At 40.3% G+C, this 27236-nt stretch overlaps 1 protein-coding gene across 3 annotated transcripts in view; it reads right to left on the bottom strand.

The window, feature by feature from the left end:
- ANKS1B (ankyrin repeat and sterile alpha motif domain containing 1B) overlaps nt 1-27236 on the bottom strand; it is a 736922-nt gene that overhangs the window by 507026 nt on the left and 202660 nt on the right. For all 3 annotated transcript variants that reach the window (XM_067559741.1, XM_067559742.1, XM_067559740.1), the window contains exon 10: nt 17042-17182. In XM_067559741.1, coding sequence (XP_067415842.1) covers nt 17042-17182 — 141 coding nt within the window. The remainder of the gene's footprint in view (nt 1-17041; nt 17183-27236) is intronic.

Genomic DNA, 27236 nt, shown 5'->3' with positions numbered 1-27236 from the left:
AAATCAGCCACATTCAGAGCAGCTTGCAGTGAGGCCCTCACCACCAATTATTCCTCATCCACTAGCAAAGAGAACTCCTACCTAGCCTCTTCTGGAACCATGTATTTAAATTTCAGCATGGAGTCCCATACATTTAAATCATACCTGCCCAAAAGCGCATGCTGGTTTGCAATCTGGACCTGCAGCCCAATTGGTAGAATAAACTGTCCTGCCAAACAGATTTAATTTCTTTGAGTCTTTTGATTTTTGGCATTGCACCCTTATGTCCTTGCCTTTCCCTTCCCTCTCATTGGCAGCAGATACTGCCAGCAACTCCAGGAGGCAGGGGGAAATGGGAGTAAGGAAACATATAACCCAGGGTGGGTACATAATACTTGAGCTTAGCCCTCTTTGAAGTTAGGGGAAGGGATGTAGGTGTCCTTCACAGTCCCCTAACTGAGTCCATATAATGGCCTCACTGAGAGGGAGGATCACTCTGGAAGGACCTGCAGTGGCTAAAATATCAACCAGGTGGTGAAAGGATTCTTTTAACTTCCTCCACCTGTATGGCACACCAAGAAGCAACAATCCCCCCACCTGGCCCTGTTCTGATACTGCCTCATGCCAGCAATGATTGCAGATGCTCTTCCTCCCTTTCTTGATCTGAAGGGTCCTGTTGAGCAAACTCTTGGAGTCCAGTATTGGGTTCAGTACTGGAGTCAGGAATGAGTGCTGCCCAGTGACTAGGTGCCACATGACTTTCTGAGGTCACCAAATAGGAGTGCCTGGAATATGGTCTGGAAACAGGGTGAAAGCCTCACGGATTTCAAAAAAGCCACTGGATGGGTGTAGGCCCTCAGGGACCTCCTGGCCTATAATTCAATAGTACTCCTGTGACCAGATCCAAAGAAGGGTGGAAATGTCTGGAGCAGGAGTAAAGAGAGTGGTTCTGAGGATGGAAAATGTAGGACCCAACCTTTGATTCAGAAGATGAACAAGGTGCAATTTCAGATGGTGCCAGCAAGCAATGCAGAGGTGGAGAGGCCTGCAAAGAATCAAGCATCAAGAGTTTCCACAGTGACAATACTGAAGGGCAAACCATCAAGGGTGCATGAAGCTGGCAAAGTACCGAATGTTGTAGTGATCTTGCTGTTTCTCCTGTGTCAGCTGGCATCAACAACATTGACTCTCATACTGCTGGCAATACCGGCACCGACAGAGTCAGGAGGTCCCTGGCAGCCGCAAATATCTTCAGCGTGGTCAGTACTGAGAGTGTTGGTATGGTGCAGTGCTGCAGATATGGAAAGAGTTCCTTCTTGCTCTGGACTCAACCAAATCTTCCTAGGCACCATAGACAATGCTGCGATTTTTTGCAGTTCCAAAGCACAGAAGTGCTTAGATTTAGAACATACACTACTCTTATCTCCATGCCTAGCAGATTTTGGTGCCAGGGATCTCCCTCTTTTGGCAGTCTGCTTCTTATGCCTCTTTTTAGGCACTGAGGATGGTGAGCGGTGTTTGGACTCAGGTATGGTAGGAGGCACATTCCTTACCAACACCAAGGCACTTGGTACCCAGTCTGACCAACCTAGCTCAGATGGAGGCCTCAAGGCTTCCTCTCTCAATAGAAGCCTTAGCCTGGCTTCACAATCTTTCTCTGTTTGAGGCTTAAAGTCCCTGAATATTTGGGACACTAAGTAACTTCAGTGTGGTTTGCTCATGGGCATATCATTATTGCAGGAAATACAGGACTTGAAGCCCAGTGACCGAGGCATCCCTCATCATTGGGAGAAAACCAAAACTCTGAGATGGTTTAAAAATCTAACTAATTAAATACTAATAACCTTAACAAACACTAACTATTTACAATACAAGAGAAAACAGTCCACTGAGAGAATTTGCAAATGCAAGAAGAGCAGTTCCCGCAACCTGTCACGGGTTCAGGCCCTTTTTACTGACACATTCGAGTCATCCCAAGAGGTACCACTAACGGAAAAATTTCTGGTGTCTGTGCACGGGCTGTAAACACATCAAGAATGGAATCGTAGAATCATAGAATATTAGAGTTGGAAGGGACCTCAGGAGGTCATCTAGTCCAATCCCCTGCTCAAAGCAGGACAAATCTTAGCTATATCATCCCAGCCAGGGCTTTGTCAAGCTTCAGCTTAAAAACCTCTAAAGATGGAGATTCCACCACCTCCCTAGGTAACCCATTCCAGTGCTTCACCACCCTCCTAGTGAAAAACGTTTTCCTAATGTCCAACCTAGACCTCCCCAACTGTAACTTGAGACCGTTGATCCTTGTTCTGTCATTTGCCACCATCGAGAACAGCCTAGCCCCATCCTCCCTGGAACCCCCTTTCAGGTAGTTAAAGGCTGCTATCAAATCCCCCCTCATTCTTCTCTTTTGCAGACTAAACAAGCCCATTTTCCTTAGCCTCTCCTCATAAGTCCTGTGCTCCAGCCCCCTAATCATTTTTGTTGCGCATGTGCAATCACTCAAAGAATAACTTACATTAAAAGAGCATGAAGATGCAAAGTCAAACACTCAGAAGTTAGGAAATGCCAGAATTAAAGTTGCCTCTGCACCCTTAATTTGCCCCTTTTGTGTGTATGCTGTTATAATGTGATCTTTAGGTACATGATCACATACTATTTTTTTTCCCACAGGACCCCTTCCTTATTCAGTGCACAGGATGGGTGGTATTCACTTATCGAGCAACTACTGAATATTTTTTCTCCTCACTGTTCCATGGGTGGCCCATGCCTTATTTACTCCACACTATTAATAATTCTGTCTGCAGACTTTGAATTTCCTCATGGACTTTTCAATGTCACTCACCACACAATAACCGAGTGCTTCACAAACATTCATTAATTTATCTTCATACAAAGGGACTAAATTAAGGTTGCACAAGCTTGCACTCAAACACTTAGCCTACTCGCCTGACAAAATACCAGGTGTGAAATTTAATAACCACTTCACACTTGGTAAAGTGTAATATTCTGTCAGGACAATAAGCTTTAAGTGTAAGGAAGGTGCAGGTAGCTCCTTTCCTTTACAGGGAAAAGGCGGAATATATGTATTGTATGGGTATTTTGGGGCATTGCTCAAAGAGAGTTGGGCCCCCACCCTGGCTAGGTGCCGCCCTGAGGCTGCCAGAGGCTGGAGCAGAGGCCCCAAGGGCCTGGGATCAGAATGACTCAGCCCTGCCCTGCCAGAGCAAGGAGGCGCCACCCTAGGAAACAATTCACAGCTGATTGATTTAACCTGATTAAATCAAACAACTAATCAGAGGCCGGGGGGGTGGAGTAAGACAAACTGCAGCCACAGTCCCTGGGTGAAATAGCTGATCCGCGGACTCTGCCAATAGCTAATCACCCCGAGCATCCCACTGGGTGCTGAGCCTCAAATTATTGCTGTTTGAACTGCTGTTCAAATTACATTTCTCCAAACTGAATAAAATACAATAAAATATAAAATAAATAAAAAACCCACCACCACCACAAAACACTTTGGCAGGGACAGATATTTCCCAATGTTTACAGTTTATTCATAGATTTCTGTCCTGCGCGGGTTTCAAACTTGCTAGAATCCATGAAGTTAATGAAATGCTGTTTTTTTCCTGGGGGTTGAATTTTAGGAATTTCTTGCTCAAACGACCCTACATTTGGATTACTAATCCTGTGCTCCTCTTGCATGAGGCATAGGAAACTTCAAGACAACCCATTTAAGCACATAGAGTATTTAAAACACTTGTTCTTTGCACAAGTGTAGGCTTCCCAATTTTAGCTAGGGCCTGGTCTACACTAGAGAGTTTTGTCTACAAAAGTCAGCTTTTGTCAACAAAACAGTGCTGGTGTACACACTGCAACCACCCCTTGCCGACAAAACTGCCACGACGAGAGGTGTAGGGGTTTTGTCGGTAAAGCAGTGTCAATGTAGACACAGTCCCCTTACAGCGGCAGAGGGGCTGTCATTTTTGTCTTGTAGTTGGGACCGGGCAGGACACGGGCCAGGATGTGGGTAGCTGGAACCTGGCTCCTGGCTGCAAGCCAGGACACCCGACTGGTACTGGGGAGGGAAAAAGTCCCCATGCGGTTGCCCCTCACGGGGACCGGGAATGGAGGGACAGCCCACAGAGAGTCTGGGAGCCTGTGAGCTCCTGGCAGGGAGCTGAGAGATGGGGCTCTCAGCTCCTCACACTGCCACTTAGGTCGGTGGAAGTGCTCCTGGTGAGGACACCTCCACTGATCCAAGGAGAGCTGTGTGGACATCAGCTACCGCTGCAATTATAGCAGTGGCAGTAAGTCAACATATCTTATGTCAACTTATTTTTTTAGTGTAGACAAGACCTAGAGAAGAGCTCTACTCAGCTATAATACTGCATGCAAATTAGAGGCAGAATGAAGGGAAGGGGCTCTACACATCTATCTTCAGTTTAGCAGGCCCGGAGGGGTGTGAAGTGGCCCATTAATCTCAATGAGATATGTTCTCAGTTGAAAGAATACCCAATGGAGATGAATACATCCTGAAATAATAGCTCTGAGATACGTGAACTGCTCCATTCATGGCAGTGGCTCCTCCCATGACCCCTCCCCAGTGCTGAGGATGGTTTCTGATATGTGTCAAGCATGCCTGTTCTAATCTTCCAACCCAAAGGGGCAGGGTTTCCCCAGATCTTGGCTCACATGTACGGGTGAGGAGAAGGGTAGGGAGATGGGCTCAGTGCCCCCTTGTAAGGCAAGGCACCTGCAGAATATGGCTCACATAAGAGAAGATAAGGAAGGGGTGTGTGTGTGTCAGACTTCCATAGAGGGGAAAGGACCCCCAGATCCTGGCACACACATGAAGGTAGAGAGAGGGAATCAGATCCCCAGATCTTGACGTGCAAGATTTCCCGCAGTTCACTCCCTTATTCTCTTCCCAGTGGGTCCTTCACCTCTCCTACCACCCGTCCTCAGTCATTTCCCTTCCCATAAATCCTTTCTCTCCTGGATGCGGCCTCACACCCCTCTTACCACTATTTCCCCCTCCACGCCTCCACCTCATAAATGCCCCTCCCATGCAGCAAGCATTTGCATGTCTAATTTTGTAAAAACTTTGATAACATTCCCCCATACTTTAAAAAGGAAAACACATACTAACAGATTTTATCACCATCCCTTCAACTTTGTCCAGATTTCTATCCAAAGTGGAAATTGAACTGATGCTGGCTGGATATGTCAGGGCCAAAGACCTATTGCTTGTTTTCTTGAGCTATCCAGATGCTGTGACATTTCAAATGCTATAAACCTTGTTAACAACTTTGTCCACACATGCTCAGTGTAATCCATTTGGCACATGAGCCTTAGAACTGGTTGGTGTGTTCCTAACTGGAGAAGGCAACTCTTTCTTCAAATAGTGTTTTAATTTCCAGGGCTGGCGGGTACCATGCACTCTGTTGAGGTAACCTTCAAGTATTGGAGATCCTGGTGATTTAAGCCCTATCTGTGAGCAAAAGAGCATTGCCAGAGTAGATCAACTTTAAGAAATACTTTTCCCCCCCCAAGGGGCTGTATCTCAGGACCCCTCGGCCAAATGGCCCCAAATTTGGATCACTGACCCTATGCTGAACCCCAATGAGGCACACCAAATTGCAAGGCAATCCAAGTACAGATTTTAAAGCTCTTATAATGGTCAAACTTTAAACAGAAAGCTAGTCTTAACTTGAACTATAACAGAACAAAGACTTTCATGATGTATAATCAATCACAAGAGGCACGGTTAAGATAGTATGCACAACTACTCAGTAACTGAAGAGGCTGGGAAGGAAGAATTCCAATCCACAGTTCCTTTATATATGATCAGTTTGTGGCTCCATTATTCAAGCTGGAAGTTGGGTTCTATGTTTAGGCCCAAATCATTATCATTACTGTCCTCGAAAGTGGTTTCATAACATGTAGAAACACTATGCATTATCTGACTAGATATTTTTCCAAACAATAAAATAAGTGTCAACTACCTAAGATGTTACAATGAAGTAATTTTAATGGCCAAATGCTTCCCTCAGATTCATGCATGTTATTTCCACTGAGTTCAATGTTGCAGTGTGTGCATAGCTGAGGGAAAATTCAGTCCTAAAGCTCTGTCTTGAGCTAACAAAAACACATCACTGTATCAGATATGGCACAGGGGAATAAGTTAAACATGAAGTTTGTCATTCATCAATGTTAATTTCTATGCTGTCAATGTCATTAATCTCAATTCTTTGGTGAAGGCAATAGAAATCAATGAAAAATCAGCTACACTAATAGCGACCTTATTTCCAGGAAGAGGACTGGTCCTCTGGAGTTCAGTGGAAACTCATCCAGGAGCAGAAGCTTAAAGGTTGACAGGGCCAAAAACCTGATAAAGCATTTCTTTGCACTGTATGTTGGTTTTCAAAGTCTATGTAACTAGGTTTCTCACCACTCCCCTCTCTCCCCATTTCCTCAAATAAATGTTTCAATGATTTTTCTGAAAAAGCAATATGAAGCAGCCTGGCAATCAAAAGCAATAGCAATCCAGACTGTAGCCAGTAGGGAAATACATTCTGTAAGTAGACAGATTTCAGTCTCAAGATTTCAGGAGATTATAATAAAGGATGAATATTGTATATATAAAATACCTTGAGAGTTTCCTGAGTTCAGGACAACAGAATATACTATTCTGAATTTATAAACAAGATGAATATACATGAAGAATATCTCAATATTTTTGTTATAAAGTTTGGTTTTTTGCTAAAAAAGGAGAACGTCTATGAAAATATGAAAGAATCCAGAAAATAGAGTAAGAGGTTTATCCATTTCAATTATCCTTCATGTTCTTAAAAGCTTTTAAAGCCTTGCTTAGGAAGACACAAAAAGGTATAGGAATTCCAATCAGAATTGCTGGCTGCCAAAAGGTACTGAGCCAGATTCTCATCTGGGCTAGATTAGTGTAACTCCACAATGCTGACACATCTATGCAGCAAAACAGGGAAAAAGAGAGGAACAAGGGACTGCACGACAAATTTCTACTTAGAAACCTTATGTTCTGAGTCGTGTGGTGACAAGGATCCTGTTTTAACTTATGCTGCTGGTGCAAGGTCCCTTACACCAATGGAAGACTGATCATAGCAGAGCTTAGTTCCATCACACTTCCTCACATCCTCACCTCTCCTTTATGCTAAGGGGTGGAGGAGCTGCTAGTGTAGGAAGTGGCTATACTGCTTCTGCCAGCACTATGCCAGCAGAGGTTCTCCCTAGAGTGGAAGAATTCTTCGCTGTAAATCTGTGGCTTGTTTAAGACCTCTTTGCACTGACGGTTAAAAGTACAATTGTCAGGCACTCCCTCCTGGTAGTCAGGCCTACTTGTTGGAGCAGAAGTCAAAGCCAAACATAGGGTTGTGATTGGGCCAATGGTGGCACTGGAATCAAGATCCAAGGGTAGGCCAGGGTCAGAATTGAGATCAGAATTCATAGACAACCAGTGCCATAGCTGGAGTTGAGGCGCAAGTCAGAGATCGAAGCCAAGGTGGTCAGAATCTGATTGTCAGGGAAGGGTCAGGAAATTGAGACACGGCTGGAGCAGGTCAGTAACAGGACTAGAGTGAGGTCAGATTAGGGCAAGGACAAGATTGGAACAGAGCTCGAGCAAGGCTAGAGCAGGAACAAGAGCAACAGCAGGCTGAGAGTCTCAAGAGTCTGATACAGTGCGAGGCAGCAGGAGGGTTCCTGACTTGGTAATGCTGTTATACAAGCTGATTTGTGGTTCTGGCAGGTTTGGGGAAATATCTGCGCCTTGGAATCATCTGACCCAGGCTCAGCTCAGGGGTAGGTTGCGGTCGCATGCCTGAGGCCTGAGTTACTGCAGGCTCTGTTGGAAAGGCAGCTGAGTAAGTAAAATTTGCACACAAAAAAATTCTAGAAAAAAATAGTTTCTGTTGTACACTTCAATATAAAGATAAGAGGCTTGATTTATAGAGGTGCTGAGAACCCATAACATCAGGTGACGTCAATAAGAGCATCACCGGTAGTCAGCACCTCTGAAAAATAGGCCATAGTGTCAGGGTCAACCCCATTACCTGTGGGGAACATGCGCGCAGACCAGTATCTCTTATTTAGAAATCCTCTTACCAATCCATCAAATATAAATGTGAATTTAGCTACAAGAGGGGATTTGAGTTCTATATTCCCCTAAATGTGGGAAATGTTCAGCCAATAGATATTGCCATACCTTGGACACACTTATGCACATGTTCTTGATTCAAGATTCCCTGGTTCAGAGGGTTACTTTATTCCTAACTGTACAAAACACATCATTAATAGGAATCATTCACAGTTATTCGATTAGCGTTTCCTTTCCGTGTCCTCTCCTCTCACTGATCTAGTGCAGTGAGATTTCTCCAGATATTAAAAAATAAAAGTTCCTTACTCGTTTTCCACTTTTGAGTCAATTTTAACAGAGAACTGTGTATGCAGTACCTTTTTCTTTGAGCCTGGCTCTTGGGACAGGCAGAATTTTCATTAGTGCCATACTTTGAATCTAATGCGGACTCTATCTAGACCTCAAACAATCACTAAAACGTTAAGTTATTTTAGAAATAGCTATAATTACAGGTGCTCATTACTAACAGCAGGAAGAGATGCTAACAGTGCTGCACCTGTATAAAGGCTGGTACAAAGATACCAAAAAACTTGCTTTAGGGGAAATGAATGCCAAGAAACCCTGTGGCACTAGAGGTTTAGAGTTCTGTGCATATGGAGAGCTCTGGATTGTAGACTGAACTCATCCTCTGGCCAACTTCTAATTTTGGATTTATTTTATTTAAGATTATTTTAGGATGCAGGAGCAGGTAAAGGCAGGTTCCTGTTCTGCAGATACCCCTAGCAGTGTAAGGGTCTCCCTCCTGCTCTGACTGGAGTGGGTAGGGAGCTACCATGTCCTCACTGACTGAAGGTTTCAGCAAAGGGAAACCTGAGGCAGAAGTGCTTAGAGCAGCCTTGAGAATAGCTACATCCCTGCTACTGCAGGATTTCTATGCTAACAGCACGAGAGCTACTTTCACGAAACTTCAGTTATTGTCAGATTTTTTTTAAATGACACCTACACACAGTACAACAGAAATTATTATTATTTAATTGTATTTCTGTAGCACCCAGAACACCTTGTTATGGACCACAACCCCTTTGTGGTAGGCGTGGTGCTAAAACAGAACAAAGAGCTTACAACCTAAATATAAACATAAAAGACAACACATTGCCCAAGGAGCTTACAACCTAAGAATATGATAAAAGACAACAGATTGGGGAGTAGAAGACTACAATGAGACAAAACTGGCCAGGTAATGGTTCTGGCACACCAGTCTGACCATTGTCAAGTTTTTTTGTAAGCATCACCGCAAAGGAAAATTCAGAGGAGGGATTTGAAAGTGGATAATGAGATACCTTTGCAGATGTTTACATGAGCAGCACCCAAGCATGTGAAGCAGCATGGGAGAAAGCACAAAGAGCAGAATGGGAGAAAGCATAAAAGCGCTTGTTTGAAAATTTAGCAAGTGGGGAATAAAGGCTGTCATCGTGGGCTGATTGGAGGCAAGCATTGACAGATTGATAAGAAATGAGAGCTCATAGGTAGAGTGGGGACGGAATATGAAGGAGCTTGAAAGTGAATAAAAGTAGCTTATGTTGAAGCAATAGAGAAGGGGGAACCAGCGGAGAGATTGAAAGAAGGGTGACACGCTCAAAGCTGAGAGCTAGAAAATTGATCTTTGCAGCAGAATTCTGCATGGATATGATATTAGCTATTGCATGTTCTGAAGTACTGCCAGCCAAGCTCTTTTTCTGAACTAAAATACAAAAACAGTAAAGAAATCAAATTGGTCTCAAACTTGGAAATCAATCCTTATTTTCCTCTTAATACTGCTAGCTCATTAGGTCAGAGACAGACATCGTCTTCATCTCAATCAAAATTTACCTCTTTAGTTAGAATTATTCTCCCAACTGCCTATCTAAAGTAAAAATCAACTTTCATGTGACATTCCCCTTTAATCTATAAATACAATGTTTATAGAACAGTTAAGATTTATTCCCAATTAGAACAGAAATGCAAAATGGACTAACTGATGGCGTTCGATAATTGACAGATCATTCTACCTATTTGGCTTCTCAGAAAAATGTGTGCAATTTTAAAAGGATGATGCCGAGTACTTTACTGCTATATTCTGTGTGTCTTCATAATGAGATCTGAATCTTTGACATGTCAAATGTGCTGACATGACTAATAAGAATATTTTTGTTGCCATTTTACATGAGAAACATAGGAGTTGGATTGAACCAGGTCAAGGTGTTAGTTTAAACCTAAAAAGCTCTACATGATTTGTGTCCTGGATACCTTAAAGATAGTTTCTTTCTCTCTTCATTAGATACTGCAGTAGTTTAAATTAACTTGGGTGCCTAGGTTAACAGCCCTACATTTTCAGCCCTCAATTCTGGAATTTGCCTCTTGAGAGCCCAGATCTGTGGACCAAGTCACACTGCAAATTTCATCTATTTTCCCAGGCTCACTATCAATGTGTGAATTATGATAGTCTTAGTTTGGGCCATGTCAATCATGGATATGTTCACAAAAGATACATCAAAGATACAAAATGCAAAACATTTAATTTGGAGCAAGTTTTGCACATCTCTAGAATTACAGCCATATCTTTCAGGAAGCGCCCACAGAAAGTTTTAATTGTCATTATGTGGTATGGAACATTGCCATCAGCATATTCTGTAGCAATAAGTGTATGCCCATCAATCTTCCTAGTGGCTTTTTATCTGTGGTAGCTGATTACACATCAGAAATACGGTTTCTTTGGCATCTGACATGGTCTTTAGTATGGCCAGATTTAGAATAGGGGTTTAATCAAGACAATAAGCCTCTTTTGTTGATAAACACTCTCCTGGGGAACTTCAATTACCCAGACATTTCTTGAGAAATACAGTAAGGCACAGATTATCCAACAAGATCTTGGAATGAAATGCAGGAAACATTTTATTACAGAAATTGTAGAAAGCAACTAGAGGAGAGGCTATTTTGGATATAATTCTGACAAAAAGGGAGGAACTAGTTGAGAATCTGAACCTGGAAGGCAGCATGTATGAAAGAGATCATGAAATGATGAGTTCATGATTCTAAGGAATGGTGAAACAGGAAAAACAGCAGAATAAAGACAGTGAACTTCAAGGAGACAGGCTTTAGTGAACTCAGATAATTGGTTGGTATGGGTCTCTTCAACATATTCATAAATAATCTGGAAAAAGGGGTAAACCGTGAGGTGGCAAAATTTGCAGATGATACAAAACTACTCAAGATAGTTAAGTCCAAAACAGACTGAAGAATTACAAAGGGATCTCACAAAACTGAATGACTGGGCAACAAAATGGCAGATAAAATTCAATATTCATAAATGCAAAGTAATACACAGTGGAAAACACAATCCCAACGATAAATACAAAATGATGACATCTAAATTAGCTGTTACCACTCAAGAAAGATCTTGGAGTCATTGTGGATAGTTCTCTGAAAACAACAATTCAATGTGCAGCAGCAGTCAAAAAAAGCTAACAGAATGTTGGGAATCATTAGGAAAGGAATAGGTAAAACAGAAAATATCGTATTGCCTCTTTATAAAACCATGGTACGCCCACATCTTGAATACTGTGTGCAAATCTGGTCAGCCATTTCAAAAAAGATATACTGGAATTGGAAAAGGTACATAAAAAGGCAACAAAAATTATTAGGAGTATGGAACACCTTCCATATGAGAAGAGATTAATAAAACTGGTATTTTCATCTTGGAGAAGAGATGACTAAAGGGTGATATGATGGAGGTCTATATAATCATGACTGATGTGGAGAAAGTAAATAAGGAAGTATTATTTACTTCCCATAACACAAGACTTAGTGGTCACCAAATGAAATTAATAGGCAGCAGGTTTTAAACAAATAAAAGGAAGTATTTCTTCACACAACGCACAGTCAACCTGTAGAACCCTTTGCCAGAGTATGTTGTGAAGGCCAAGACTATAACAGTGTTCAAAAAATAACTAGATAAGTTCATGGTGGATAGGTCCATCAATGGCTATTAGACAGGAGGGGCAGGGATAAAAAACCATGCTCTGAAGTGTCCCTAGCCTCTGTTTGCCAAAAGCTGGGAATGGGTGACAGGGGATGGATCACTTGATGATTACTGGTCCTGTTTATTCCCTCTGAAGTACCTGGCATTGGCTACTGTTGGAAGACAGAATACTGGGCTAGATGGACCATTTGGCTAAGCCAGTATGGAAGCAAGATGAGCTATCTGAGCCTGCGGGAAGCAAGTCTAAGGGGGGAAAAAAAGAGTTCAAGAGAACTGGCGGTTTTTTAAAGAGCAAGCTATACCAATGCATAGGAAAGACAGGAAGTATGGCAAGATGCCACCCTGGCTTAACCAGGAGATCTTTAATGACCTGAAAAGCCAAAAAAGATTTATATAAGAAGTAGAAACTAGGTTAAATTATAAAGGTTGACTATAAAATAACTCCACCACAACAAAGCATGTAGGGACAAAATTAGAAAGGCCAAAGCACAAAACAAGGTTAAACTAACTAGGATATAAAGGGTAACAAGAAAGCAGTATACAAATACATGAGAAGCAAAAGGAAGACCAGGGACAGAGTAGGGCTATTACTACATGAGGAATGAAAGACTCCAACAACAACAACAAAAACACAGCATGGCCAAAGTGTTAATGTCTTTTTCATTTCTGTTTTCACCAAAAGAGTTAGCAGTGATTGGATGACTAACATAGTGAACATCAGTGGAAACAGAGTAAGATCTTCTGGCTAAAATAGGAAAAGAACAAGTTAAGAATTACTTATGCAAGTTAGATATCTTCAAGTCAGCAGGGCCTGATTAAATACATCCTAGAATACTTAAGGTACAGGCTGAAAAGATCAGAGCCATTAGCAATTATCTTTGAGAATTCATGGAGGATGGGAGAGATACCAGAGGACTGGAAAAGGGAAAATATAGTACCTATCTATAAAAAGGGGGAATAAGGACAACCCAGGGAATTATAGTCAGCTTAACTTCGTTACCTGGAAAGATAATGGAACAAATAATCAAACAATCAATTTGTAAGCACCTCGAAGAAAATAAGGTAATAAGTAACAGCCAATATGGATTTGTCCACAACAATTCACATTAAACCAACCTAGTATCCTTCACTGACAGAGTAACAAGCCTCGTGCATAGGGGGGGAAGAAATAGATGTCAAAAGCAGTAAGGCTTTTGATATTTCTCAAATGACCATTTCAAAAAAAACTTAAGAAATATAGCCTTGATGAACCTTCTGTAATGTGAGTGCACAGCTGTCTAGAAAACCATACTCAGAGTAGTTATCAATGGTTCATAGTTAAACTAGAAGAGCATATTGAGTGGAGTCCTGCAGGGATTTCTCCTGTGTCCAGTAACTTCTATTCAAGAACTTCATAAATGATTTGGATAATGGCATAGTGAGTACATTTGTAAAATGTGTAGACAATACTGAGCTTGGGAGGAGTTGCAAGTGGTTTGGGGGCACAGGATTGGAATTCAAAATGATCTTGACAAATTGGAGAAATGGGAATTAAATAGAATGAAATTCACTAAGGACAAATGCAAAGTACTACACTTAGGAAGGAATAATCAATTTCACAAATACAAAATGGGAAATGACTGTCTAAGAAGGAGTACTGCAGAAAAGTATCTGGCGGCTGTAGTAGATCACAAACTTAATATGGGTCTACAATGTGATAATGTTGCAAAAAAAGCAACATTTTCAGATGTAATAGCCAAAATGTTGTAAGGAAGATATGAGAAGTAACACTTCCACTCTACTCAGCACTGATACGTCCTCAACTGGAGTATTGTATCCAGTTTTGGGCACCACATTTCAGGAAAGATGTGAACAAACTGGAGAAAGTCCAGAGGAGAGCAACAAAAATGATTAAAGGTCTAGAAAACATGACCTATGAGGAAAGATACAAAAAATGAGTTTGTTTAGTCTGGGAAAGAGAAGAGAGTTGGAACATGATAACAATCTTCATGTACATAAAAGGTATAAAGAGGAGGGTGATAAATTGTTCTCCTTAACCACGAGGCAAGAAGTAACAGGCTTAAATTGCACCCATGGAGATTTAGGACAGACATTAGGAAAAGCTTCCTAACTGTACAGGTAGTAAGTATTGGAACAAATTATCTCAGGAGGTTGTGGAATCTCCATCACTGGAAGTTTTTTAGAACAGAACAGACAAACACCTGTCGGGGATGGTCTAGATCAGTGGTTCTCAACCTATTTACCATTGTGGGCTGCATATGCAGTTTGCTATGTGTTATGTGGGCCGCATCCACACAATACACACACACAGAGTACCTGTATGGCCTTGAGGTTGCCACATAGTCTGCAGCTGTGTGCTGACTGGGCTGCAAGCAGCCTGTGGACCGCAGGTTGAGAACCACTGGTCTAGATAATACTTAGTCCTGCCTCAGTGCAGGGGACTGGACTAAATGATCTATCAAGATCTCTTCCACTCCTACATTTCTATGATTCACACATATTCCCCATGGGAAGAGTAACAAGTAATTAATCCATAAATGGCATAAATCCAAAGTAAAAATACCAACTTTACAAACAATTTATTAAAAAGTAGGAGCTGATAACCAGTAACAACCTAAAATACAGGTATATCTTTTGGAGATCTGATAACACTGCACCTTGCCACATGCTAAAGATGTCTAAAAATTATAAAATGTCATTAAGTAGAAAGTAAATGTTGAAATGTTGAAGAAACATAGAAGTAGCTCATAAAAAGATGGAGCAAGATCAAGTCCCAGGACACTAAAGGGTATTTAAAAATCCAGTCGCCATAAGCAAGCAAGAGAGCGCACGGTGGTGAGGATGGGCATTATTATCCTACTCCAGTACCCAACTTAGTGCCAAGTAAGAACACAATTAAGAAAACAGGCATAGCAAAATGGCATAGCTAATCAGAAATTGGACAAGCCCACATTCACTAGCACAACAGAAGTGCAAAACATAACAGAAGTGAGAAAACTACACTAGGAGAAAAGAGACAGCAAGTGCTCTGATGTACTGGACAGTCCTGATGCGCCATCCTGCACATCCGCAGTACGATTTCCCTTGCACAGGATTCCCCTTGCACCTGCTGACCTGTTTAGGTAGATGCTACTGTTCAGTCTTTTCAGTGGATAAGGAGGATTTAGCTCTACATTTCTTATCGATTTTCCTTTATCCTTCTCCATAATATCAAGAGTGTTAGCGATTACTTGACAAATGTCAGGATTTACGTGAAAGATTATTTTTGGAAGTTATGCAAACTACAAAGGAGGGGTCTTGAGGTATACTATTATACCAGTTCAGAGATCTATGTATTAAGTCCCCAAAACTACTCAAAGAGGAAGGAACTACAGTGCCATTATACTAACAAAGCTGGTTTTAAAAAAAAAAAAAAAGGAATTTATGTCCTTCAGAAAATTTTAAGATTTCAAAATTTTGTTTAATCCCAAACTGAGAAGAAAAATTGAAATCTTGGAATTTTCATGAAATGTTTCATAAATATCATATTGACTATTATATTCTAATTTTATAATATAACAAAAGTTGAAACATGTTTCAGCTTCACTGAATCAATATTTTCCAATGGAAAACGGTTCTATTGGAACATTTTCAACCAGCTCCAATATTAACAAATGTTTGTTTTAAAATAGCATAAAAATATGTGACATTTCCTTATTCCTTGGGGGAGGGGGGAAACAACATCTGTCCTTGCATACTGTAGATTTCATGCTCTAAAAATTAAACAAACAAAAACCCCAAAACAACTTATTACTGAAAGCTTGATGTAGTTGAAAGAGAGCCATATATTTTAAACTCATCTAAAATGTTATATGTAAATACCCTCTCCAAGAAAATTTAAGATATTAAGCTCAAGAAGTACTCTTTCCTAAAATATATAGACATATAGGGCCAAACTTTCATGTTACAAAACTGAGAGGAGAATTTGTCCAATGCGTATGCAGTAGCAGTTGTACAGTGATCCCAATGGCTTTATGTGACTTTGAAGAAATTCATTTCCCCTGATCCCCACAGTTGCCTTGTGAATTTCCCAAGAAGAATAGTCTACCTAAAACTGGAGTAAACAAACATTTAAAAGTGCCTTAGTGAACTGAACATTTTGTACATTAAGCTAAACTAGATGGGTAATACAATAAGATGTTTGCCCCTTTTAAATTACATGAAGATGATTTTTGTAGTTAAAAGATTGCAGATAAAATTTTCAGAAGTGCCTATGTGATTTAGGCAACTGAGACCCTGTCTACACTTACCTCCGGGATTCGGCAGCAGTCGACGGGAGTTATACAAGCTACGCAAAAAACTTGCGTAACTCCCATCGACTTCTCTGCTCCTCTTCTGTGTGCCGTCTTCACTGCACTGAGCCACTTGCGAAGGGGTCTTAGTATGTTGATTTCTGGATCCACTGAGCAGGTCTTCACTGACTGCTCAGTCAATCCAGAGAAATCAACCTGATGATGGTGACTTTGCCACCGTCAGTGTAGCCATAGCCATTTTCAAAAGTGACTTGGGCACTTCAGGACTTAAATTTCATTGGATCACGTAATCACTTAGGAACCTTTGCCCTGTGTCTTTTTAAAGAGTTTTCAGGAAATTGGAATTTTGCTACTTCAATCGGATGTCTATTGCTCAAGAGAATCCTTTTTCTGTACATTGGTCCATTTTTAAATGTTACTGTTTTCTAAAGGGAAAGCATAGGAAAAAGTGTTATTTTCTATAGATGGAAGTGTGTTGTAGATATTTTTGTGCAAGTAGATTACATTTATAATCTAGATGATACTGTGCACTCCTGTGGATTTAGGAACATGATAACAGAAACAGCGGCAAAAGGTCTGGCAGAGAAGAGATTGTGAGAATACTCTATAGCTTACACATTTTAAGATGGAAAGGTAAAATACCTGTGTAAGAATGGGGAATCCAAGGTTCCTACACCCATTGCAGGGTGTTAGTGCCTCCCATAAACCTGCAGGTCCACAACTGTTTTCCCGGGCATCTTCCTCTTCCTCCTCTCCCAGAGATAGGTTTGTTGATGAAGATCTCTGTGGACAAAGTAGTACTACTTTCAAAATTAAGTTTACTGGCACATAATGCAGAAACATTTTGCTTTATTTTATCATAGTTAACAACACTAAGATTGATTGAGAATCTTCACATTTCTAGAAGCAGATAAATATACTGCATTTTCAACTTAATACAGTGCATCTATTCAATCAATAATCATTAAAGCATATTATATTATCTAAAGAAAAAACTATATGTGCTGAGCTACAATAAGCTGTATTTTAAATAGGATTCCACATAGACATTAAGTGACTCTTACTGTTCACTTTCAGTCTACAAATAATGTTCAGATTATGTATGATGTACAGAACCAAATGCCTGGCAACATTTCAATTGAAAAATAAAGTATGTTTATTTTAATTTAAACTTTAGCTTTTACATTCTTATTTTTCACTACAGTTGCAATGAATGAAAACTAACATTGTTATTAAATTTTTACTGCTCTTAGAAATTGCACAGTAATTAGAAGATTGCAGAAACACCACAAGATAATGGGATCTTGTTTCCATAGCCAATTATTATATTAATTTTAAAATATAACTACAACCATTTTAGCTTGAATTGGCCAATGGCTTTTGCAGAGAATTAGTAGAAATTTAATCACAATTTAGGATTTCATTTTTAGTTTGATTTTACCAACGATGAAATAAAGGTAACTTATGTATGGTGAACAATACTTATTCATTTTTTATTTAAAAACAAGCTGCTGTGTTTGTTTGCCCTAAACTGCAAGGGCAAGGGATTTCAGATAAAATGATTCTATTGTTATCATTTTCTTTCCTGCTTCAAACCCCAGTTGTACAGGGACTGGGAGTCAAAATTATGCCTACTGTGCGGTCACTGGGGATATCTGTAACACATTTTATGGTTTCATTTTCAACACTGTCATGATTCTATAATGGCTGTTGGGAGAAAAGGTGGGCATTTTTCTATTTACACAGATCATCCCCCTTTTCTTGATTGTGATCCCACCTGCTGTCCCCATCCTTAGTACCGGGTTGTAGGATGGGATTTTCAAAGTTATACTGTGTTAGCCTATCTTTGATCCCACTGAAGTGAATCTCAGTTTTATTATTTATTTCAGTAGTTCATGATTAAGGATAAGATTATATCATGGAGGACACAGAAGTCACAGATTCCATGACTTTCAGAGACTTCTGTCACATTTTCCACTTCAGCGCTGGTGTGGCAGGGTCATAGCTATTCGCAGGCGGGGGCCCTGGAGTTCTGAGCCCCCACAGTGAGGACCCAGGAACTCTCAGCTGCTGTGGGCAGCAGGAGGATGCGGAGCTCTGAGCTGCAGCAGTGGGATATGAAGTTCTGAGCCACCATGGGTAGCGGGTGCTGCCCCTCTTCCTCCGCCGCAGTGGGGCACAGGCTGTCATCCCCCCTCATGCTTCAGTTATCCCCCTCATTATTTTTAGTAAAATTCATGGACTGGTCGCAGACGTCTGTGAATTTTTATTTATTGCCCACGACCGGTCTGTGACTTTTACTAAAAATAACTATGACAAAATCTTAATCCAAGTCATGATATAAGTCAATGCCACATGCTTCTGAAAAATCCCACCCTTAGAACAAAGTTACAGTAAATAAAAACTAACATCTTGTAACTTACAATTCCATCTTAATTCCACATCCCATGTGATTATTTTGCTCATGTCTAATTCAGGGGTATAGAATACCTGGCCCACGGACCAGTTCCAGCCTGTATGATATGTTTATGTGGCCCAGCTAACATTCAGATTCTTAACTTTCATTAAAAAAAAAAAAAAAAAAAAGTTTGGAGCTCTCATGATTGCAAAATGTGAGTGGGACTTGAGTGTAAACCAATGTAATGTCTGTCTTCCTGAGTCTGCAAGCAGCTTGAGACAGTGACTGACAAATGTGGCCTCCCACACCCCACATGATATCAACTCTAAAGGTGATTGATGATACAAATGTCAACATTAACAAGTTCATTGCAGATCATTTTAGCAGATAGAAAAGGGAAATGAGTAGGACTTGCTGCAAGGAAAAAAATGCAGAGGGAACACAGACACCAAAGAGCAAGAGAAAGAGTGGAGGGAAAAAAAGAAACAGGACAGAAATAGCAGAGTTCTGAAGATGAACTTATTTTCCCCGCTGACTGATGCTGAATATGACAAGAAGGTTTTGCACCCATATATGTCATACATTAAGTAAAAATTTAGTTAAGTGCATTCAACCTTTGCTCTTTATGCTAACCTCCCAAAAACATATATGGGCATTTCTCTGTAGCCTGAAGAGAGTAAGTAGACCTAAATTCAGACCCCAGCCCTTTGACCCAAGATTAAATTCAGATTTTGTTGCTCTCCACCAATTTAACTCCCTTGGTTTATATTTGCTGCATCACCCATTACAAGACTGGAGAATCACATTCTAGGTTGTTTTTTTCAGGTTTTTTTGTTGGTTGTTTTTTCTTGAGGGAAAGAGGAGGGGGCTTTTAAGAGTGCATGTTTGTTTACTTTGCATTTTAAGATTCATTTTCTAAACATGTTATTTTATTAGGTTATTTTGACAGTCAAGTAGTGCTACAAAATGTGTTGCCATAGCAACAGCATTCTTGCATGGATTATTAAGAGGATTGGGTGAACTCTACAGGGCTTGGGTCATGAAGGAGTTCTATTGTTCTATAGTTGTGTGGGATTAGAGCAGCCCCCAGGCCCTTGCTGTCTTGAATTATGTGATGCTACCTTCTGTCATTTTTATTCTATATGTTTACATTTGAAATACATAAACTTTAACCATGTTGACAAAGAAAAAAAGCACTCCCTTAACCAAAAATGCTACTCTGTCCCCTGTTCCCCAACAAAGGTGACAATCTACTTCTAATCACAAAAATTATTTAGATATAAAATAAACAATGCCTATCCCATGCTTTGGCACACTTGCCTAATTTTGTTTTCATAACTGTGTCAGACTGCCTATGCCACTCCAAAAATATAGAAATATTTCCTAAAAGATATAATAAAAAGCTTTCTTCACTGCTGGCATAATAAAATAACTCCAATTCTAGTCTTCCAGTTCCAGCCTGTCCACCCACCTCAGGTCAGTCAAACTTAATTTCACAACCACTCAGCTTTAATTTAAGTGTTTTAATCATAACATCTCATCTGAAACTTCTGATACCTGAGTCCTGCTTTCTCCAACTTTATTTCTTGATTCAGATAAGGTGACTAATACTGGACACTGTACTCCAAATATGGTGTAACAAGTAATCTTATTTGGAGTTTGCCAACTGCACTCTGCCACTTGGCTCCCAGAACTAGAATTTGACTAAAATACCTGCAGGCTTGCTTGAAGATGTGAGTTCAGGAAACTTGAACCTATATGGGGAACTCTGTGCAACACTCTCCCCCTCCTTATCTCCAGTTACTCCCTCCTTTCCCAGGGGTCCCCTCTAAATAAGAAGAGGGAAATACATTGAACAAACTCACTAATGACTTGATTTCTGAGTCTTAGGATAGAAAATGAAGGCATAACCAGCTCAACTGATGATCCCAGAGCTATACTGCTTATTCCATATACAAAGGAAGAGTGAAGAACAAGATTGACGAGGTGGAGTAGAGAAAATGGGAGAGTGAATTTTCAGCAAAGCTGGTCCACTTATATTGTTAAGAGGACTATACGTCCTTCACTGATCTGTAAGATGAGCTGAGACTGTCACCACCTATGTGTCCAATTATCTGCACTACTAAAATAACTGGTTTACTACATACAAAAAGGATAAGTAGTTCTAAGTGTACGCCCAGCCCACAGACCAAAATTAAAGATGCCCCCTATAGTAAGAGGCAGAGAACTGCAACAGCACCTGACAACTACAAAAATGCAACAAACTAATCTGTAACTTCATAGGCAAGTGAAAGTAAGTCACAGAACATGCTCTGTAGTCTAAATTAAAAAATGTTAAGACTGTATAAAATGAGAGGCTCCTTTAACATAACTGCAAGGAATATGTATAATAAAATGGATGAACTGGAATTATGCTAGAGATAATATGATTATTTAGCTATTACAGAAATATAGTGGGACAAATAGATAAAATGCTAATGAACAACAGATGAATATAAACTATTCACAAATGATAGAGGAAGGAGAGGGGTGATTGCTTTATGTAAAACATGCAAATATAAAATTGAGATAAGTCAGGCTCATGTAACTTGAATTAAATGCTATGGATAAAAACCAAAGGAAATGGAAATACTTTATAGGCAGAATATTTCTAGACTGTCCCATCAAAGAGTAAATAAGGACAAATAGATTCTGAGACATTAGACAGATGGCTAGAATAAATGAATTAGTGCTCTTGGATGACTCCAACTATACACATAATGGTTGGGAGGAAATCTTTAGTGAAGCAGAAGTCCTCCATAAATGTTTCTCATTTCATAAAAAATGGCTTTGAATTACAAGAAATTAAAATACAAACAAGAATTAGACTCTCTTATACATAGCACGCACCACCAGAAAAGAATTGGTAACATGTAAAGGTAAGTAGAAGTCATTAGGTCAAGGATCCTGAATTAATTGAGTTTAATATATTAACAATAGGTTACATACAGTTTCACCCTAATAGAAATGCTAAAATTCCAGAAGACCAATTGTCCTAACCTAAAAGGGTTATCAATATCAGAAAAGCATATATACTAACAAAAAAAAAAAAAAAACCTTAAAGAGATATTATACAAGATGCCCATAACGGAATAGCCAGAAAGAAAACCATAAGAGACTAATGGGGTAAAAAGGTTTAATAAAAGACTCAAAGATGCCATCTGTATTGATTACTAATATATGAAATAAGTATTAGATATTCATAACAGTAAAAGATTTAGAGTGAAGTCCTGGCCCTACCAAAATCAATGGCAAAACTATTGATTCTAATGAGGCCAGGATTTGACTCCTGATAATCTCAGATGTTGAGCACCCTGAATTACCCCTCCAGAAGGTAGCTGTGGAATCTCCATCTACAGTGAAGCTCACCTGCACCCTCTTCAACATGCTTTTGGCTAATTTTGCTCAGCATATGTTTTAGGATCTAAGCATAGTTTTCTGTCTTGAGGAGAGTTATTTTTTATATTGGCTAGTGTGTGCATGTGACACACTGGTTATCATATAAATTGGACATCCCCAGCACTCAAGAGCACAAACCAGCACCCAAAGAGGGGAGGACAGAAGGAGAAAACCTTCTTTATTTATCCAGACTTCCACATCCCTGGACTCAACAAAACAGTCTCTTTACTACTCTCAACTATAGTTCACAATCAGTCCAAATAAAAATAAAAACACTCCTCTCAATTCATAGCCCAAGTCTCCATCCTCTCATGGCAGCCTCCACAGTCTCTCCCTCTCACCTTGTATAACAACAGTGCAAAGTTTGGACCTTCCCTCACATTAGTCAAAGCCACTGCATATATACTTCACTACCTAGACAGATCTTGTTCAGACAAGACCTAGACAGACCCCTGGTTCCAAGGCACTCCATTAAATCCTTCTTATCCTAGTCCAGCATTCACTCTATCACTTTCAGTTAAAATTTTCCCCTCAAAATATTCAGCTTGAAATTCTGATCTTTGACCACTCTGGGCTAAAAAATAATCTGCGACTGTGCACCCAGTGGAAATATGGCAATGCATGCCACACATCTGAGATCTACAATCAAACAGTGAACTGTTTCTCTGCTTATATTATTTGCATTTTTGCATAACTACCTTCAGTCTGTAGAAGTGTGGCCAATAAGTTGACTTTAAATCAGTATCCATTAGAATTATTCAGTGTCACCAAAATGTTAAAGATGTTAACTGCTAGAGCTTTTTAGCATTTTCATCACATAATTCTAAAGCCTACTTATTAACTTATATTTGCTACAGATGCCATGTTAGGAACAATTATTGAATACTCACTTGTAATAACAGTTTCAGAGATGGAGGTTTGGACTGCAAGAGTCATTCAGCTGTAGGACATTTGTCCTCTAAATCTGGTCTCCCCTTCTCTCCAGTTTCCAGTTATTTTACATTCTTTTATTTAACCCTTGGAAACTACAGTAACATTGATACAAAGGTCCCTGCCTCTTGAAGACTGCATTATCCCTGTTCTGTGGCAGTTTTGAAGCAGAAAATACATTATAGGCCAAAACTATGTGTTTTCAACTGATAGTGAAGTCAAGGGGAGTTTTATGAATCTGACAAAATAATTTGGCAGTTACAAAACTGTGCATAATATTTCATATGAATATTACCTGCATGTATAATGTAGAGACTTTACCATGAAAGGGGCCTACCTCTCAAATCTGGCTCTGTTGTACTTTCTGCAAGACATGAGGCAATGGTGGCTTTATGCCACAGTCTCTAATTCTGGGCCAAGTCAGGGACTGATTTGCTCCCCAGCCTAAATTAGAGCAATCCTGAGGATCCTACGTACGCATACAGACATATCTGGGGGGTATGTGGGAGAAATTGTATAATGGAGGATTTTATTTTCATAATAGGCTACTCAGAAAAAACTTTAAAACTATGTGAGAATTTGTTATATAAAATACATTAGTTAATTTACTTCAAGATGTACCAATGAGAACACAGATACATAGAGACACTGATATACAGAGCCTTCACCTCCACTCAACATACAGCATGGTTTCAGTGGCCCAGCAACTGTCAAGTCTAACTGAGCTCAGAATTAAGTCAGGGTTTTTTTTTCAGTTGTATATGCCGCACTATAATATATCTATACAGAACAGTGAAATATGGATTGATGGCTACAGACAAGTAGTGTTAAGATGACAAAGTATCAATCATAAGATGGGTAGGAGTATGCAGGTAGCTGGTAGATATGGAAGGGGGTATGCAATAAAAATGTTTGGGAACCTCTGCTCTAAATTATACCTAGCTGCCCAGGGCCAAAAGAGGTCATTCTAGCAGTAAGGGCATAAGGACAACTCTGCCATAACCTCTACCAAAGGAATAACCCCCCTCTTCCCTGTCTGGAGGACTAAACCCAGGCTGAATGTATCCAATAATACACTGCAGGAACTGTAAAACAACTAGAAAATAAAGTAATGAATCTCAAGATCTCTAATTCTGAACTACGTGACATAGTTACTGCTACTATGAAAGAAAATGGGATACATCTTTGGAATCAAATGGACAGGATAACAGATAATGAATCTGAAATATAAGTTCAGTTGGAACTCTGAAGAGAGTGGAAATAAGAAATACAAAGACCTTTTTAATATTCTGATCTTACATATTATTGAGAGAGGCCCTAATAATGAGAATAATTGTTTCCTAATATTAGTTCTAAATGGACCCATTTATTATTGCTTTTAAATGATAACACTATTATATGTAGCTCAGATATTTTAATTTTGTTAGAGAAGAAAAAATGACAATGTATTCAGCAACATCTTCCACAAGGATCCTCATTAGAAGAGGTACTGGTTGTGCCTATAATTACGGTTGCACAATGCTTTCCATTATAAGACCAAATGTTCAGTTGATTACAACTTTGCCAAAATGTAAACATTCAAGATGAAATTTATTGTGCTGGGTAGCTGCCACAAGCTTTTTATTTATTTATTAATTATTATTATTAATATTTATTATTATTAACGTTTCAGCAAAAATGGTTCAGCTGTTTTTGGGAACAAGATTAAGAAAAAAATCAATTGTTTTGCACATGTTAAAAAAGTTACAATATTTTAGTTGAGACGCTCTAGTGCTTCAATACTTTAGAAAAAACACTTGAAATTTGGCAAGAGGATCCTTGCTGTTTGGGATGTCCCTTTTTCTATCCCATGAAAAACTGCCCAAGTCTGACCAAGCAGCAAACCTTTGAAAAAAGTCTTAGTAGAGATTTGTTATAGATTCCAGATGTATCGAGCATGCTCCATCACAGGGCTGCAAGGATTGAGTATGATGTATTTAAAAGTGTGATAAAAATGTAGGCTGTCACTTTAAACGTCACGGGGTTTTCCTGCTCCTGCTTGCAAGCTTGAGGGCTTTGTAAGGAAGTGTAATCAGTTTGTAATCTGTGTAATCAGTTTACAGCCAGCCATTTTAGAGTAAAGTGGGGTGAGTGCTGCCTCTTTGTTTTAGGGAGCAGCCTGCTTTGGTTCGCCTGCTTTGGTGTTCTTATGTTTTATTGTTCTGAATTCTAAGAAATAAAGTAGTGCTACACTGCAGTCCACCAGCAAGAGTATTTTTTGTTTGAAATCTAACTTTTCTGTGTGTGTGCTGTGAACACAACACTGAGCAGGACTTTCCTGAAATTGTTATTCCCATCTTCTGTGAGCTGCTGTGTCACCAGGCACAGGAACTGAGAGCAGGGAGACTGTTTCTCCTGTGTTCTCAGTGCTCCCCCTACTGGCGCCCCAGTAGCAAGAAAATGAAAACAGCTTGACTCAAATGCAGGGGGGACAAAAGCTGGACTGGGGGAAATGGAAGACTGTGAGGGAGGGAAGAGGAAGGAGTAGACTGAAACAAGAGCCTTGTGGGGAGACTAGGACTGGCTTAGCAAGGAGACAGGAACTGGGGGAATGGGAAGACTGATGTCAGATGAGGTGCCAGGGGAGACTTGGCCTGGCAGGGCCATGACACTGGGGAAAAAGGGAGAAGGATGGCAACTGGGACTATATGGGGTGCCTAGGATTGGAAGGAGGAGCTAGGGAGTGTGTGGGAGGGACAGGATTGGAAAAGGCCGGAGGAGACAGGGATAGACATGTCTGAAATCACTAGAAACAGTCCTTTCAGAATCTGGATTAGAATCCAGCATTCCTAAATCTCAACATTCCTCTGCTGTCAAAAAATAACACTAAAACCCACTGGTCAAGTGTGTGTGTGTCTCACCCTCCCCCCCCCTTTAGTGACTGGCATTCAGAATGACAAGCGACTACTACTATCACTTATTCTATTAGCTCAAGTGGCAGAGGTCAGTGCTGTGAATTTAGAGTTCCAGCCATGCTGATGCCCCACATAAGTGTCAATTTTTTTAGTTTGCTTTTTTTAAAAACAAAAAACCTAGAAAATTATATCCCCCAAAAGAAAAAGCTACATGAAAAAACATTAAAATTGCAAAATCAAGCACTCAAAAGTTAGGAAATGTCAGAATTAAGGTTGCCCATACAACCTTAATTCCCCCCACTTGTGCATGTATATTATGATATAGTCTTTACATGATCACATGCTATTTTTTCCATCGGACCCCTGCCTTATTCGGTGCATAGAATGAACGGTGCTCTTGGAATAAGTCTGTAAGACCCCCGTCTCATTTGTTGCAGAAGTTGGAAGGGGTGTGTACTACTTGTCATACTGTAACAGGAGGGTCTAAGCCTGCTCATAACTAAAGGCCTGACCCCTCGGAGGAACCACAAAGTCCAGGCTACTAGTGAGTTCCTGGGACAACGAATGAAAAGAGAGGAGTGGGAGTGAGGCCAAAGGTTACAAACAAGGTAGCCATAGGGAAACACCAAACAGAAAACCCCAGAAAGTACCCATTGTTCCTCGAAGGCATTTAAGGAGTCAGTAGACCCTACCCAGAAAAGCTCTGCCCAGAGACATGACCAAGTTAAGGATCTGAAATAGGTCCCACGGTCACAGAGCACCCTCCATATCCAGCTTCCTCTTTCCAGTGTGATGAATGGCCATTTTACCAGCATCAGCAGGAGGCTAGTACTGGCTGGTGTCACCAGACTCGGAGACCTCCTGGACTATGATCAGAGGGACTGGGTTGACCCTGTGGCACTCAGCCAGCATATGGAACTGTCCAGTCTGCACATCCGCTATTGTATGCTCCAAGAAATGAGGATAGCCTGGTCTCCTGCTTCTCTTGCTTTCCTTGAGCAGGCCCTGAAGGAGGATTCTCCCTGCCCACCCTTCAACCCCTGGAACTCATCATAGGGCCCCTGACCTGTGAGGCTCCCCAGCCTCCCCTGACATGCCACCTGAGCCAGCAGCATGATATCCAGCTGGTTCACCTCCAAACCACAACCAGAGAACATCTGTACATGCTCATACTTCA

The sequence above is a fragment of the Emydura macquarii genome, unplaced genomic scaffold (genome assembly GCF_026122565.2).
Source record: "Emydura macquarii macquarii isolate MOO-44397 ecotype Brisbane River unplaced genomic scaffold, CSIRO-AGI_Emac_v2 contig_2205, whole genome shotgun sequence".
Lineage (NCBI taxonomy): Eukaryota > Metazoa > Chordata > Testudines > Chelidae > Emydura > Emydura macquarii.
The sequence above is the reverse complement of the archived record's forward strand: the minus strand, read 5'-3'. Positions and strand labels throughout refer to the sequence as shown.